This window comes from Calypte anna, chromosome 13, assembly GCF_003957555.1.
Source record: "Calypte anna isolate BGI_N300 chromosome 13, bCalAnn1_v1.p, whole genome shotgun sequence".
Classification (NCBI taxonomy): Eukaryota; Metazoa; Chordata; class Aves; order Apodiformes; family Trochilidae; genus Calypte; species Calypte anna.
Genome location: NC_044259.1, coordinates 10,521,293 through 10,537,113, shown reverse-complemented (window position 1 = coordinate 10,537,113; position 15,821 = coordinate 10,521,293). Strand labels below are relative to the sequence as shown.

Below are 15,821 nucleotides of genomic sequence, written 5' to 3'. Positions count from 1 at the left end.
GTCCTCGTTCCACTGATGTGGAGGAGGCTTCATTTGCATGAGGTTCAAGACATGCAAATCTCTGACTTGGGGGCAGAAAAATTTGGAAACAAGCATTTCTACTACTTGTAAGACTTGCCTCTCAATGATTAATCTGCATTGCACATGCAGTTGGGTGCAAGGGGCTGTTCATGCAGTTGCAATGAGTAGGGCAGAAAGAATTAACCAATACTTTTGTGATCTTTAATGACTAAATGCTGTAGTCCTCAAATGAGAGGTTTTGATCTTAGACATGGAAAATGGAATTGTGAGCTCACAGAAGCAGAAAAGCATGGAAATGTTGATATAAGACTGAGAATTAAAATGCAAAGAATCCAGAGGGAATCTACCTCAAACTGACTTATGAAAAGCTTCTTATATGGAAATTTAATTTGTATCTTTCTCAATAATGCAGTCTCAATGGATATATTGAACCTAAGCCTCAGATTTGACAGAATATCCAAGGTCTAACAGATGCAGTGTAATAACCCACAAAATACAGCAAGTCCTATATGAGATCTCAATCTAACTTCCTCTGGATAATTCTTTAGCACTGTCTGGCAGCCTAGCAAAGAACAACTTCTCCTTCAGTGGTTTTCAGCTCTTCCCCATATTTTCCTGGTATCTGGATTTACATAATTATAAAAACTCACACAGATACATATACACTAATATCAGTAACCCAAACTGTCTGAAAAAGTTACTTCAGCTCATCATTCTAGGCATGGGCAGCTTACCTGCACAGTAAATCTGAGAGTTACATGAATCATGATTTACCTGTAACCACTAAGTTCAATATCCATGGCTTAAAATGAAGCACTAGGGATACATTGTTCAGGTGAGTTTATTCAAATACAACAATAGCAAAACAACAGGGTAAGGAATAAAATGCTACTAACATAAATTACGAATTTTAGGCAAGAGATTTTGAATGTCATTACCCTCTGAGTTCAGCACAGATATTCTCTCTACTAAAAGCCTTTGATATTTTTCAGAGAACTTCATATTCTCTAGAGAATTCTTTAGAATATTAACTACACTCAGGGCTCAAGCCACAGCCCACTAGTGTAGGTCACAGGGCCAGATTACATCCGTTTTCCTCTCCCTGGGTGCTACCATGCCTCACCCTTTGCCTAGACAATTCCAATTTTAAGAATGGAACTGGTTTCAGACCAAGGTATTTCTGAAACTGATGAAAATTTTCAGTGTGTTATATAACAGTTGTATCACAGACTATGGTTAAAAACAAAAAAAAAAAATAAGCTTAAAACTGTGTAATCAAAGGAAAAAATAGGAAGTATTGCAGAATTATTCTTGACTTTACTCTTCAGACCTTATAGTATTTTACTGCAGCAAAAATTACTATATGCTCATAAAACAGATTTATTTCACCTGCTAAAATTCCTAAAGTAATGCCTACAGTATTAGGGCAAATACCATTAAAATGGTTATTTTGGCATTAAAAGGATGTGCTTATCCTCAGGAAAGAACATGCTTAGAGCTGGATTCCTGTGTATGTGCTTTCCTGAGCCAAACATTGCACTGATAAAGCAGGTGAAACTTCAGAGGCTTTTGACCTGCCCAGATCTGTATGTGATCTCTCAAACCACAAACAGATCATCAGACTCTTCAAAATGACCTGTGCAGCTCCCTCAAGCTGCTTGGGTTTTCCATTGAACATGCTGACTGGTAAGACAGTGTTGAAGCAAGCATTTCTATCCCCTCTATAATGCTGCTCTGAATGAAGTTCTTGAATTACAGTTCTTGCAACAATTTTACGTCCACTTCCTCATCACTGTCGGTTACGTTGATGAGGTGGATGCTGGAGGGACTGGATGGGGCAGTTGACAAAACCTCCTCCAATGTTTCAATGTCCAGCTGTGGCAGAGGGCCTGAATACCACTCCTTGTTGCAGCTGGACACTACTTCAAGGCTCTCACAGCTATGGTGGCCCTCATGTATATTTTCTTCTTGGTATTCCTTGAAAGGATAATTTCTGTCCAGAGCTGAAAACATCACCTCTTCTCTTTGGTACCTTCCTTCATAAAAGCCAAGGCATTCAGGCACAGGACTGGAGAAATTCCCACAGCCAAATGGAGGTCGGATGAATGGGCATGTGCTGCAATGAAGGAAGTTGAAAGTTGGCTTTCAGAAATGAAATTGTCTGGATTTCCATTCAGGTAAGAAATGCAGAATGGCACTAATGTTCTATGCTAGTCAGTTTATCCTGTTGAAATATTACAAACCACACAGTTTAAAACCATGCCAGATTTAAACACTGGGGCCATTTCAAGAGACATGTGCAGATAACATATCTGGGGATATATATGCACCTCTTTATGCTAGATATGTGCAGGATGTTTCTTTCAAAACAAACACAAAACCCACTTTGTTTATCAGCAAAATAATATGGATAAACCACTATCTGATAAGCCTGCAATATGTCAACCAACATAGTCAGAACAGTAAAACAAAGCATCACAAATCACTTTGTGTATTTCTGTATGGCAAAATTTGTGACAGCATCTGAGTAAATTGCTCTCGTTTATTCTGTAAGTGAACTTCTGCATTGCTACATTGTTTTTAAATAGGACTGTGAGTGAGTCCTTGTGTACAGTATGTGGTTGTCAGTTCCTCTGGTGTCAGAAGTTTTGGATATTATTCTGATGCAGAATGACACACATATTGTAATGTACATAGTGTTACAGAAAGTCACTACACTGTTAAGAAAACATAGTATGTGAAGAAGTAAAAAAGCTCTCCAGTGCTGACATTATATGGCATTGATACAATGCCCATGGAGGCTTCAAGGAGATTATTCATCTTTCCAATATAACATTTAAAATTTTAGTGCATAAATCTGCATACATATCTTTGCACTGTCAATGCTACTCAAAAATTATGATTCCTGTATGCAAGATATAGGCTTATAGGAAGGTGAACTTATAAATCATTGTAAGAGAATGATCCTGGCATTAGCAAAGCTGGCAGCCTTCAGAAGTCCATTAATGTATGAACTGTCATTTATGGTACAAGAACACCCCTTCAGAGGCCTTATGGAACTGTCCAATTTCAGAGATCATGGGCAAAGTTAATCTTTGGCAATCTTAGGAATATTTGCCCTGTGTTGTAGAGAAACAAGATAAACCAGGTGCCTCGAGTTGCCAAAGAGTGGGTGTGAGTCCACCTGTGCCTGGTTAGGGCAATAAAGGTGGGACACACACCCACAGAGAGAGGCTCACTCTGGTGTGAGGCATGGAGAGGCCAGCAGCTCGTCGAGCCTCAGGAGCAAGAAAGGCTCCTCCTGCTACACTATGTTTCTTAAAAGGACCTCAAAATAGAAATATCCTGTATTGTACTTATCATCTCACGGAGTTATTTTGAGTTTGATGGATTATCATCAGCCATAATTTAGGACCAGGTAGGCTTATTGCTGTAGGAACATAAGAGTTGTTTCTGTTAGTAGGAATGAATGGTGTATGAACTGGTAGAATTGAAGTCTAACATTAATAATTTGTTAAGTTTGATTTTGCATGGTCCTGAAAGAAAAATGATGCCTTTCAAACAATAATCATGGCCATGGGGTTGTGAAATGAGAGCACATCAATAGACTATCAGACTTCTTGCACTTGAGCAGCACACTGGCTTCTGGGAACTCACTGGTCCTTTCTGTGCATGCTTAACTTAGCAAATACCCATGGGATACTATGTATGTTAGCTTGTAAATTCTTTGATTAGGTGATATTTTCTGACTGACTACCCAGAGACTGTGTGAGAAAAACTAGGATTTACTACATTCATAAGAATCTTGAAGACATTTCCCACGAGGCTGGATTTCAGAAATCTTGGTATTTATGACAGCTGCAATCATAGCACCCAGGAGACATCTCGCACACTTTATCTGATAATTTTCAACATATCTTTACACTGTTTCTACCTAACACATTTCTGCAGAACTCAACTGCACTTAGATGCATAAAGAGGAGAGAAGATACTTATATTTACTGTGAGCTTGAGTGCAATCACTGCAACAGTGCCATGGAGCTTTCAATAACTGGGCATGTGGACCTTTGGTCCCACCACACAGGAGCTATAGGAAGCACCTTTCATTCTGAATCCTCCAGCTGCTTTCTGTAAGTCAAGACACTCTATAGCATTTTTTCATAAAAATATTGAAATAAAATAAATTATTTCATTACCTTGGGGGGAAATAGTGAGGTCCAGGCACAAAGCAAGGCTGGTGAAATGAAAAGCGAGGAGGTACTCCAAACAGACTGGCTGGCTGACCAACTGGAGCAGACTGATAAATATGTGAGCGAAGAAAAGGGGTGGTCTGGGGAAGAGGCACACCTCTAGGGAAAATAGGAACCCCTGGATACTCCCTTGGGGGGTCACTATTAGGGATAGAAAATGTGCCATTAGTGGTGGTGATGTTGCTTGGGTTTCTGCTAAAGCTCTCAATGAACATTGGTGTAGGTCTCTTCAGAGTGCAATTGAGCCCAGATAATAGATCAAGAGCTTGAGTCTGAGCAGGTTCAGCAAAGTGCTGTGGTGAAATTACAGGGTGCAGGGGAAGGGCTGGAGCTGGAACAACCACTGATGTGGTGCTTGCACTGGTAGTCTGGAAAAGAGTAATTGGACCAACATGTTGAATGGGAGCAGCCGGCAGACAGATGGCAGGAGACTCACCTTGAGGAAACAGAACAGTTATTTATCAGACATGAATAGAGGAAAATATCTCATAAACAGCAGTGTAACAAGCCACAGACAGAGGCAGAACCATTACTTCCCTGCAACTTGCAGTCATACACCACTTGGCCTACGTGTGTTCTGACAGACAGGTTTGGAGCCCACCAATTCAAGCTTCCTTCTACAGAAACCCAAAGGTGAAAGAAGAAGGAATTGGCTGGTGAGTGCTGCCCTGAGAGGCTGTGAGGGCTGTGATTTTCCTGATTTCCTGTCTTTTCCTGATATGGCCACAGATGAGGCTGGAGCATGCATTTAGCACCTGAAGCTCAGAAGACCTCTCAAGTCTTACTAGCTGAGCTGGAGTGAGCCAAATTCTTAACAAATCTGTGTGATGCCAAAGGAGCAGTGAGAAGCAGAAGCAACAGTTAAAACACCCTACTCTCTGATATGTTTTTAAAATTTGCTTCACCAGTGAAGGTACTTGGCAGCTAATTTCACTTTGAAACATTCTGCAAAACTTTCATCTCATGTCTACAAAATGCCTTTATACAGAAAGATTTCAAACTGCATAGCACCAGTTCTCAAACCCCACTACCTAGCCCGAGTCTGAATTCTAAGTCAATTGGATTTAAATGCATCTAGATTTTTGCAGTCTGTGTTTAAATATCATTTGAACCACAATAGCATAGTAAACTCTGGTCTGAAATACAGTAGCTTCTGAGGACAACTTAACATTATAAAATATATTAGGGTAAGAAAAAAATTAAAATATTCAGTCAAACTTACAGAAGGACTGGAGAGAGAATCACATCACTAACTCAGAATTTCACCAGAACAAACCTGAGTGCTCTGCATATTGCCACACAGCATAAACAGGCATTTAATCTTACTGTCTCATTAGAAAGATACCAGCCCTTGTCAGGATGCTTAAAAAGAAAAATGCTGTTGCCTGGATCCAAGCTATTTGTTGTTGAAGTTGGCTACCCAGATTCAAAAAGACCAAGAGGAGCAGGGAACCAGGAGCTACAAAGACAATAGCAGGGATCTGTGGGCAATGAAATAGCCAGAAAGATTGAAGAGGCTGAGGAAACAGTAGGTAGAGACTAGGAGAAAAAAGAAGAGCAGAGAACTGGCAGAAACAGGGGCGTCGAGAAAGACTGAGAAACTGTTTTAACTGTATCTGCACTACTGTATATAAAACTTTTACTACAGTAGATAAACTCCAAGTTATTAAAATCATTCACTACTGAAAACTCACAGACTGGATGTCCAATAGTGTTCTTGACACTGGGGATGACAAAAGAGTAAGTAGGTGTCTGGAAGGGACAAATGCCAGCTGGATTTGTAGCGACGATGTTCTGGGAAGTGCTGGCAAGTACAGCAGAGCCAGGCAGTGGGTAACGTTTCCTTTTGCCTATTCGTGGCTGATAAACCCAACCTGTCAGAGATGAAAACAAAAGATGCAAAAAAAAAGATGCATTTTTGGGATGGTCCCATTCATTATGTAAAGCTGTGGTATCTGTAATTTTGAAGTATCTAAACATTTTAGTCCAAAACCTGCTCCTATAGTCAAAGGCAAAACTCCATTTGTTTCAGTGAGCTCTCTACTGGGGCATTTTATCAGAAGTGGAAATAAAATTTATATATTTGGGCATTTTTTAAATGTAAATAAATTGTAACTGTGAGACAAAGAAATAAGGAATAGTGGGGAGTGATGTGGCACAGTTAAGAAAGCATATGAAGGAGAACATGACACTGTACTATGGGTTTTCATTGTGGAAGAAAACCATAATTTTATTTCAAAATGTGGATCTTTCTTGATTGTTTCTTTAACCCCTCAGGTCTCACATATAACTGCATGTTACAGGAGATGATGTAAAATATGACCCACTAGTAATCCTGGATAGATTTTGGAGGAATATGTTTCACTTACAGCATTAACCAGACACTGGCAGATCTATATTAAAAATAGGAATTTAAACCAAGTACCCATTTTTGGAAGGGTGCAAGGAGAGAGGAGGGGAGATCTTAGATCTTGTCTACCAGGAGTAACCATAATCATGGACTGGCAGGATTATGAGAAAAGAGGGAGAAATTATCACACCTGGTATCTCAACAGCTTTTAAGAAGTGTTCAAAGTACTTGTGCTCTGTTTGATTGAGCTGCAGTGTTATTGAGAAATCAGTTTGTTAAGGGTAAGTTTTAACTCTTTTGACTAAAGCTGAGAAACATCTTCTACTGTTACTTGGGAATCTCCAGTGTACATGCTGAAGACTCCCACAGAATGCAGTGTCCATTGTGCTTCCTGTGGCATTTCCCTGGCCATACCCATGGATGCATGTGGCACTACAGGCAGCTCCTTCTGGAGCATGTACAATGATGCAGCAGGCCATGCTGACTGTAAACTCAGTTTATGGCCATTAGACTACTAAAATATTCATAAGAGCTGCCAGTTCTCTGGTGATCTGAGGTCACAGGAAACATTAGAGGCTTTGAAGGATGGAACATAATTTTTGATGCTTCAAAAATTCAAGTGCTCTCAGGCATTAGAAAGCTGAAAAAAAGGGCAGTGTGCTTGAAATTTTTGTTGGTTTTTTTTTTTTTAAATATGTATGATTTTTTTTTAACTCTATCATTTAATGAAAGAAAACAATTTTTTCAAAAGATCTTGCACTTCTAAAGCATTCAGGTAAATAAATATATATGTTTACCAGGAAACTCCTCTCTGTGTCTTTGTTTTATCTTATGAGCTTCCTCATAATAGGGCTGCTTCTGCTCTTCAGTCAGTTTGCTCCACTCCAGTCCAAGCTGAACACTGATTTCTGCATTATTGGCAGCTGGGTTAGCTTTTGCCAGGGCAGGCCTGTGAATCCGAGCCCACACCATAAATGCATTCATTGGACGCTTCACGTGGCCACTTTTGTTCCTGCTAAATGGAGTATCTGGCATTCCTGTGCAACAAAACAAGGGAAGAGGATAATCTTCCAGGCAGTGTGTGCAATACAGGTTACATTCAATACATCAGGAAGGTATTGGGCAACAGTCCAAAAAAAAACAAAAGTCACTAGAGCTTTGGAACATGTGAAACTGGATGTGCAGTTGGAGAGCAGTTCCTAAAAAAAATAAATAAGGCTAAGGCAGCACCCTCCACTGACCTGAACTACTGCAAAAGGAATAATTTATCTGGGTTTTGTTAGATATTATTAAAAAAACCAAAAAACAAACAAAAAAACCATCGGCGCTGCTAATAGCCTGGTTTGGATTTCTTCAGTTATATTGTTTTTCATGAACTTAGTGTGTAGCAGAGACTATGTCACTGTAAACTTGTCATCACCACCAAAATTAATGATCCAAAGCCCTAATGATGTGGAGACAGACCTAACAATGGTAAGGCAGTTTAGTCCCACACCTGTGCAGTTCTTGACTTCACAGCTGAGGTTGTTGCTGTTCTGGGGTTTTGGGTTTGGTTTGGTTTGGTTTGTTGTGTTTTTTTTCCTCTCTTTTCTCAGATTTGGACACTCATTTTGCTGCATAAACCCGTGTTACCAAGTGACTGTTCTGACACCCAGCTTTTCTCTTTGTAAACACAGACTACACTGAAACTTAGCTGATGACAAGATAAACCCCCAGATCCCTCACAACCGGTCCTTGAGCAAGCAACTTCCTCTCTGGAAAAGGCTTAGAAATGAACCCTTTCACATTATCAATAAAGGGCAAAAGTCTTCCAGTCTCTAAGATGTCATTTTAAGTCACTAATGCTGAAAGCCTAGATAACTTTCAAAAATACTAAGTGTCTAATTCAGATCTTTCAAAATGCTCCTCATTGAACACATCCACATTTTCTCAGAAAGGTGCACGCATACTCAGTAACTTAAAAAATCAAGCAGATTCCTGACCTTAAACTTTCAATCACAAGTCAGTGCAATACTGAACACTGGGAGAAGGGGTTTAATCCAGTCATGGGGCACATGGATTGACTTCAACAAGCCACTAGAGAAATCTGTGCTCCCATGCTTACATCTTACGCAGAAGAGACTTGTACAAACTCCAGTCCAGCCAGAGGGATGTTTGTCCAGCATGGCCCTTCCACTGGTGTTTTCCTGCCTGATAACCTGTCAGCTATGTGCCACTTCCTAAACCCTTGTGAGCTCCCTTAATACCTGAATCAGCAGGCAGAACTGTGAGGGGGACATTTTTAGTTTCAATCTTTACTGAAGGCTCCATGAAGGACTGCAGTTTAAGCTGCACTTTTTCCACTGGCACTTTGGCGACGTGGATCTGTTCCGTGGGCACAGGGCCTTGGATCTGTATGCGGGTCCCTGGAGGCAAGGAGTGAAGCACAATGGGGATCTTCACATCTCCAAGGACGGCGCCAGCTCCCTCAGGCTGCTGCAAGGTGCTGGGATGAGCAGGCCCAGCCTGGAAGCCGCTCGGGGCGTTCTCCTTTTCCACCTTCAGCTTGCAAGCCTCAAAGGCCACTCCAGGCGGTTCCACTTTGACAGCAACTCCGCTCTCCTCATTCCCCCACTTCTCCACCACCTTCACCGACTCGCCCTCTCCGTTGCCACCTCCACGGTCCCTTTCTCTCTTGATGCCACCGAGTGCCACCTCTTTACCCGCCCCAGGAGCTGGCGAGCGCCTCAGCTCGCACCCTGACTCTCTGCCCTCGCCGGCACAGCTCGGGCCGCCTTCCTCCTCCGCCTCCACTTTCTCCACTTTGATCTGCAGCTCCCCGTGGGGGCCCTGCGGGAGGCGGCGGGGGTCGGGGGGCGGTTCCGGGGGTGCCCCGGTGCGGGGGGGTCTCTCCCTGCCCCTCCGCTCCATCCCGCCGGGTCCCTTCGCCCCCTCCCGGCGTTGGACCCAACGCTCCCCAAGCCCTCGCGCCGCTCCCGCCCTCCCCGCCGAGCGACGCCGTCGCCATGGGGACGCCGCGCGTGCGCCACGGCCGTTCCCCCCCCCTTGCGCCAGGCATGGGAGCCATAGAGAGGTCCGCCTGAACGCCCAGAAGGGCCGGAGGCGGTGTTAAGGGAGAGCGCCCGCCGCTTCTTCCGCTTCCGGCGCGGCCATGCTGTGTCGCTGGTGGGCAGCGTCAGGATTCGGTGCGGGGAGCGGGCGGTGGGCGAGCTGCATGGCGAAAAGCAAGTTCGAGTATGTGCGGGACTTCGAGGCGGACGACACCTGTCTGCCCAACTGCTGGATAGTGGTCCGGCTGGATGGCCGCAACTTCCACAGGTGAAAGGCGGCCCGGCAGCTCCTGGCCGGGGAGTTCGTAGCTGTGTGGTCGCTATGGCGACGGCTCAGCCAGCGGTAGAGCGATGCTGGGATGAATGAAGTGGGGCGAACCTCGGCGTTTCCTCCCCCTAAAGGCACGGGGGATGGTTGAGTGTTGAGCCGTGGGGACGCATCCTGGGTGGGGCCGCGGAGGTGGCCTGGGCTGTGCCTTGCTTGTCCTGTGTGAATTCTGCAGTTGCATCCTTGTATTCCAAGAGAAATGGAAAGCAGTTGTTTTGAAGGGTTGGCCAGGGTGAGATTCTGCTGGGAAAGAGAATGGGTTATCCAGAACGTGTAGAAATAGGGGGTTTGTTACAGTTTTTCTGTGTCAGTTGTGACAAGATGCTGGAAATTAATATTCACAGAAAGTAAATGTGGTGAAAACGAATGGGCTCAAGACATTGTTATTCAACCGTTTTTGCTTTGAAGGTTTTCAGAGCAGCATGAGTTCAAAAAGCCCAATGATGACCGTGCTCTTCAGCTGATGACCAAGTGTGCCCAGACAGTGATGCAAGAACTGGAAGATATTGCTATTGCTTATGGACAGAGTGATGAATATAGTTTTGTTTTTAAAAAGAAGAGCAGATGGTTTAAAAGAAGAGCAAGGTAACAGATGCTTTGATATTGAAGTTAACTTGGGTTTAACACCAGTTTTTAGAGCTGCAATTTTGCCTTCACGCAGAGGTTTGGATGAGGGCTGTGTTTGGGTGCAATTAGTTCAGGTTCTTCATGTGAATTCTTTCATGTGACCTTTTGGGAAAATCTGTTCAGTGATAGAGTGGTAAAAAAAAAAATAAATTTTGTTAAACTTTAGAAACATGGTTACAAAAACTTTCTTCTAACAAAATGTTACCTTTTCCAAACTCTTTCTCCTGATACTTAGTGCTTCCTGTTCATCAAAACACTCTGCCCTTGTTGGGCTTTTAAGAAATGCTGCTGCCCACCAGAATTATTGCTCCTGACACCTCAGCTGCTCACAGATGCATAATCATATTGATGTATTTCTTTCTTTTCCCTTTTGCTTTGTGTTTGCAAGTAAGTTCATGACTCACGTGGTCTCCCAGTTTGCCTCAAGTTATGTCTTCTACTGGAAGGATTACTTCAAGGACCAGCAACTTCTGTACCCACCAGGATTTGATGGACGAATTGTGTTGTATCCCAGCAACCAGAACATAAAGGACTACCTCAGCTGGAGACAAGCAGACTGTAAGGGCTCTAGGAAATAGAGGGTTGTGCAATTAAGTTATCTTCCTGTCTGAGCAGAAATGCCTTGAAAAATGCCTTAAAAATGCCTTAAAAAATGCCTTGGAAATGCCTTAAAAAAGGCAGTGTGTTTGTATATACAGATACCAGTGAAAGAAAGTAAGCAGGGTGTCTGTTTTAAATAAGCAACATTATTGTTCTTTGGGGCTTTGACTGGTTACAGAAAAACTGGCTCTGAGTCTTCAGGCTAAGAGTGTATTTGTTTATCTTAAAGAGTGAGTTCAGCACAGGAAATATTTGAATTATTAGTAGAATTAATTTGTTATGTTTTTAAGTTCTGTGTTTCTTTTGCCAAGGTAATCTTTTTTAGCAAAGAGATGTGAATGCTCAAACTCACAACATGTAGCAATCAAAAGTGCTGCACATTCCATGCTGGAGCAGGTAGTTGGATTTACTTTCTAGGCTTTTCATAGAATCATAGAATTGGCTGGGTTGGAAGGGACCTCAGAGATCATCAAGTCCAACCCTTGATCCATCCAGCTGCAGTTCCCAGCCCATGGCACTGAGTGCCACATCCAGTCTCTTTTGAAATATCTCCAGACACGGAGAATCCACTACTTCCCTGGGCAGCCCATTCCAATGTCTGATCACCCTCTCCATAAAGAAATTCTTTCTAATATCCAACCTAAACCTCCCCTGGCACAACTTGAGACCCTGCCCTCTTGTCTTGCTGAGAGTTGCCTGGGAAAAGAGCCCAAGCCCCCCCGGCTCCAACCTCCTTTCAGGGAGTTGTAGAGAGTGATGAGGCCTTCCCTGAGCCTCCTCTTCTCCAGGCTGAACACCCCCAGCTCCCTCAGCCTCTCCTCATAGGGTCTGTGCTCGAGTCCTTTCAAAAGCCCAGTTGCCTCCTTTGGACCTGCTCCAGCATCTCAATCTCCTTCCTAAACTGAGGGGCCCAGAACTGGACACAGTACTCGAGGTGTGGCCTCACCAGGGCTGAGCACAGGGGCAGAATCACTTCCTTTGTTAGTAACTGGTTGCTTAAATGAAGGGAATTTACATTACACAGAAATGTCCTTCATGTTCTGCTCTCCTTTTTTAGAATCATAACTAAATCTATCTTCTAGTCATTCTGTGATATGCAGTACCTTAAAAATGGATCATAAAGATTATATCCTCACTATCAACTGAATATTAATTCCTCCTCTTTACTGTTCCTTGGACATGACTCTGGAAATAAAGCTGTTTTTTCCAAGTTGTGACTTAGACTTGGTAAATACTCTTTCTCTCTTCTTTCTTTTTCTGCAGGCCATATCAATAACCTTTATAACACAGTGTTCTGGATGCTTGTACAGAGAAGTGGTTTGACACCAGTGCAGGCACAGGACAGACTCCAGGTAAGAGTCTCTTCAGGAAGATTTGCAAATCTGTATCTTGCCTACCCAGCAGCCCTGGCTGGCTTCTCTGTTCCTACTGTAATAATTTAGTGGGTGTAGATTGAACAGCTCCTTGAATTGTACCAATGTTAATATGATTAGCAGACAATGTGTTTTGACTAATGGATAGTCAAATACTAGCAGGATTTTTCTTAATTAGCAAGCTCAGAAGTCTTAGAAATGTCATATAAATGTCATGTATGCATGTGCAGGGAGTGCAAGGGCAGGATTCAGCTGCTCTGGATTCTCAGTCCCTTCTGTAGGATTTTGTTTCATTGTACAGACTTTAGTGGATTACTTCTGTTTTCTCTGGGAGTCTGTTGATATTCTTCTATTTGTCTTGAATATGTAATAAAAAACCCCTCTCTGTTTAATATCCTAATTAGATAGTTGGAAATAATTCCTCTGTTGGCAGATGTAATTCATCTTTGTGATTTAAATGTGAAAAACCTGTATAAATGTCAGTCTTAGTTCCAATATTTGCCCATCTTCTACTTTAGAGATTCTATTTTTTGTTTGTTTGTTTTCTGTAAGAGTACTGAATTCTTTTCACTTTCTCTCAGGGAACTTTTGCTGGAGATAAGAATGAAATCTTATTTTCTGAATTCAATATCAACTACAACAATGAACCTTTGATGTATCGAAAGGGGACAGTCTTAATATGGCAGAAGGTAAAAAGCTGTATTATTGCTTGCTTCATATTCATGTTTTAAATAGGTAATACTATTAGGCTGCACTGTAAGATCACCAGATGGATCCCAAATGTATATCTATGTATAAATACATTTTAAAAGATGTCTAATTGTTTTGGAGATGTTTTTGAGATATCTGTAACTATGAACATAGTATAAAACCTTCTCTCTGACTGAAGTCTGGCTGAGATACACATTTTATCTCAAGAGTTATAATTTGTATTAACAGATGACAGTGTATATGTGGAATTCCACATCACTGCTGTATTTGCTGGAGGAATCCCCTTGTTGAATGAATTGTACAATTGGATTCTTACTGTTACCAGATTTGTTAATTGAGGAAGTTTCAGCTGCTTCCTGAAAAATGACATTTTGGTAACAGGTGTCAGTTTGATGTGATGATCACTGGGGCCTGTGCCAGGCCATTCACAGTGTGCTTAGTCTCTTTCTGCTTTTCTAAAGGAGCATAGTAAAGTATAGAGCTGCAAATGGGAAATTCCTTTTAATGGTAACTTGGAAATGTCCATTCTAGGATTACAGCATTGATACAGAATTAGTTCAAGAAATTCCTGTACTGTGTTTTGTATGAGGCCTCAGAAAATCATAAGTGTTTGTTGCCTTAGTGTCCTTAACTGTGATCTTAACTAGAAATATGTCTGTCTCATGTGATCAGGACTCCATCTGTCTATGTTAAGACTGCTCCATAACTTCCTCAGCCTTTTGACTTCTGTAGGTAAAAAAAAAAAGAATTAAAATAATCCTTTTCTTTTGTATTTAAATTTTGGCCAGCAACTTAAATTACTTAATTTGAACCAATTAGAGGTCTCCATCTGGAAATATATTCTACTTTTTTCCTATGCTTTTTTTTTTTTTTTTTTTTTTTTGTAATTGCTGACATTTGTAAGGTTTCCCATTTGCTCTATATAGCTCCAAATTAAATATTGTACTTTATTCAATATCTAATGAATTTTGTGAATTTTCAGGTAATTCTCCAGGCTGTGTGATGATGACATGCAGTTTCATCTGCTCACATTTTAGTCTTTACATTGAGAATAGAATCTCTTTCAAAAGATGCAGTATTTAAATTCTGTGATATGCTACAGGGTTGATACTTGGCTTTTGTTGCAGCTTTGGTTCTTGTCCATTTGTGACTTGCCTCTGGAGTCTTACACGTCTGCTAATAACTGTATTTCCAGATTAATGAAATCATAACCAAGAAAATAAAAATGCCAAAGGAAGAAGAAGAAAAGGAAGTTGAAGTGAACCGGACCAGGACTAAAGTTGTTCCCCTGCACTGTGACATTATTGGGGATCAGTTCTGGGAGGAACATCCTGAGATTCTGGCTGACAGTAGTTGATGTCTCTGAGTATAACCAATAGTTTATATTTTGCTCTGCTTGGGTTGCTGGCAAGTGAGGGGTATGAATGGTGGCTGGAAGGGTTTAACTTGTAACCCTCTTCAACAACTACATTGGTTTTAGCACTGGTGTTGCCTGAAAAAAAAAGACACTGGTATGTTCTCTGCCATACAAGGCTATGCCCATATGCCAAACCCAATATGTTATATTTTGAATGTTAAAATGCACCATAAATTAAGACTGCTCCTTTTGTATATGTGCAGATTTGTAGAAAAAGTGTACAGAAATTTTGTGCATTTCTATAATATTTAAACCATGAGATATTTTACTGGACTGCTGAACTACAAAAATGTTGCATGTTTGAACAATTAAAAGCAGCAGATAAAATAATTCTTCTGATTTTTGTTTTAGCTGAGGGGGACCAGAGAATTTCAACTGGCATTTAGTATTAAATTTCCAGGCCAGTGTGTTTAGTCAGATTAATAACAAACTGTTCAGCTGCCTAATCTCTCTGATTCTTACAGAGAGAAAATTGAGCAGCCCAGCAGTTTCCTGTGACTGATTTTAAAAGCTCTTGTCAAATGTATAGGAGTTTTATACTTCTGTAAAAATAAAAACTTCTTTCCTGCTGTGTTTATTACTTGGCCTTTCTCATTCCTGGAGCTTTTACTAGTAATTAATGAAAGTTTCAAGCAGTGTAGTTAGTAATAAATATACTGCACAGGCTTGAATTTTTTTAAGACATGGGTAGATACTGTGCTCTTCTGTGGCTTTGGAAGTCACCTGTCTCCTACTGTACAGGAAAGGTAGCAGCTCAGGGCAGCATTCCTGGTGTCTACAAGGAGGGTGCCTCCAAACAAGAACTTGCACTTATTTTTTTCTGGTTTTCCTGGGAATGACACAGATGTAGCAGCCCTGTCAATACATGTTGGAGGGAAGGGGGAAATGTATGTTGTCTGGTCTTTGCAGTTTTGTTCTGGTTTAACTGTCATTTAAGACCCTTTGTCAGAACAGTTAAATCATACAACCTGTCAGAGCAGAAATATTTGTGCTAATGTAAGCAGGCTTGTCCCAGTGTAACAGCAGTGGGCAGGGAATACCAGATTTCAATATAGAAATACAACTCTAATTATGTAATTGGTATTTATAAGTAT

The 15,821-nt window shown here is 41.5% G+C and overlaps 2 protein-coding genes across 5 annotated transcripts; one reads left to right on the top strand and one right to left on the bottom strand.

Moving 5' to 3' along the window:
* Positions 1-1,773: 1,773 nt before the first annotated feature.
* Positions 1,774-9,531, bottom strand: SOX30 (SRY-box transcription factor 30). Its single transcript, XM_030459414.1, has 5 exons — positions 8,868-9,531; positions 7,419-7,658; positions 5,966-6,145; positions 4,218-4,707; positions 1,774-2,137 (listed from the first exon to the last, which is right to left on the bottom strand). The coding sequence occupies exons 1-5, from the start codon at positions 9,529-9,531 to the stop codon at positions 1,774-1,776; spliced, it is 1,938 nt and encodes a 645-aa protein (XP_030315274.1).
* A 214-nt stretch (positions 9,532-9,745) lies between these two features.
* THG1L (tRNA-histidine guanylyltransferase 1 like) lies at positions 9,746-15,304 on the top strand. Of its 4 annotated transcripts, none has more exons than XM_030459051.1 (6): positions 9,746-9,855; positions 10,408-10,584; positions 11,015-11,184; positions 12,490-12,578; positions 13,181-13,288; positions 14,506-15,304. In XM_030459051.1, the coding sequence occupies exons 1-6, from the start codon at positions 9,773-9,775 to the stop codon at positions 14,665-14,667; spliced, it is 789 nt and encodes a 262-aa protein (XP_030314911.1). In that variant the 5' UTR covers positions 9,746-9,772; the 3' UTR covers positions 14,668-15,304. The 4 variants fall into 4 exon arrangements, with proteins under 4 accessions (XP_030314911.1, XP_008500279.2, XP_030314912.1 ...); XM_008502057.2 differs by having other exon boundaries at positions 9,746-9,939; XM_030459052.1 differs by lacking the exon at positions 9,746-9,855 and having other exon boundaries at positions 10,507-10,584; positions 11,019-11,184.
* Positions 15,305-15,821: the final 517 nt, after the last annotated feature.

What these genes read in the sequence shown, in the direction of transcription:
- SOX30 (XM_030459414.1), bottom strand. Translation starts at nt 9,531, where the DNA reads ATGGAGCGGAGGGGCAGGGAGAGACCCCCCCGCACCGGGGCACCCCCG. An exon ending in ACACAGAGAGGAGTTTCCTG is followed by an intron (nt 6,146 to 7,418) that starts GTAAACATATAT and finishes CATCTCTGACAG; the next exon opens with GTTGGGTTTATCAGCCACGA. An exon ending in CACTATTGGACATCCAGTCT is followed by an intron (nt 4,708 to 5,965) that starts GTGAGTTTTCAG and finishes TGTTTCCTCAAG; the next exon opens with GTGAGTCTCCTGCCATCTGT.
- THG1L (XM_008502057.2), top strand. Translation starts at nt 9,773, where the DNA reads ATGCTGTGTCGCTGGTGGGCAGCGTCAGGATTCGGTGCGGGGAGCGGG. An exon ending in CAGCTGGAGACAAGCAGACT is followed by an intron (nt 11,185 to 12,489) that starts GTAAGGGCTCTA and finishes CTTTTTCTGCAG; the next exon opens with GCCATATCAATAACCTTTAT. An exon ending in AGGCACAGGACAGACTCCAG is followed by an intron (nt 12,579 to 13,180) that starts GTAAGAGTCTCT and finishes ACTTTCTCTCAG; the next exon opens with GGAACTTTTGCTGGAGATAA.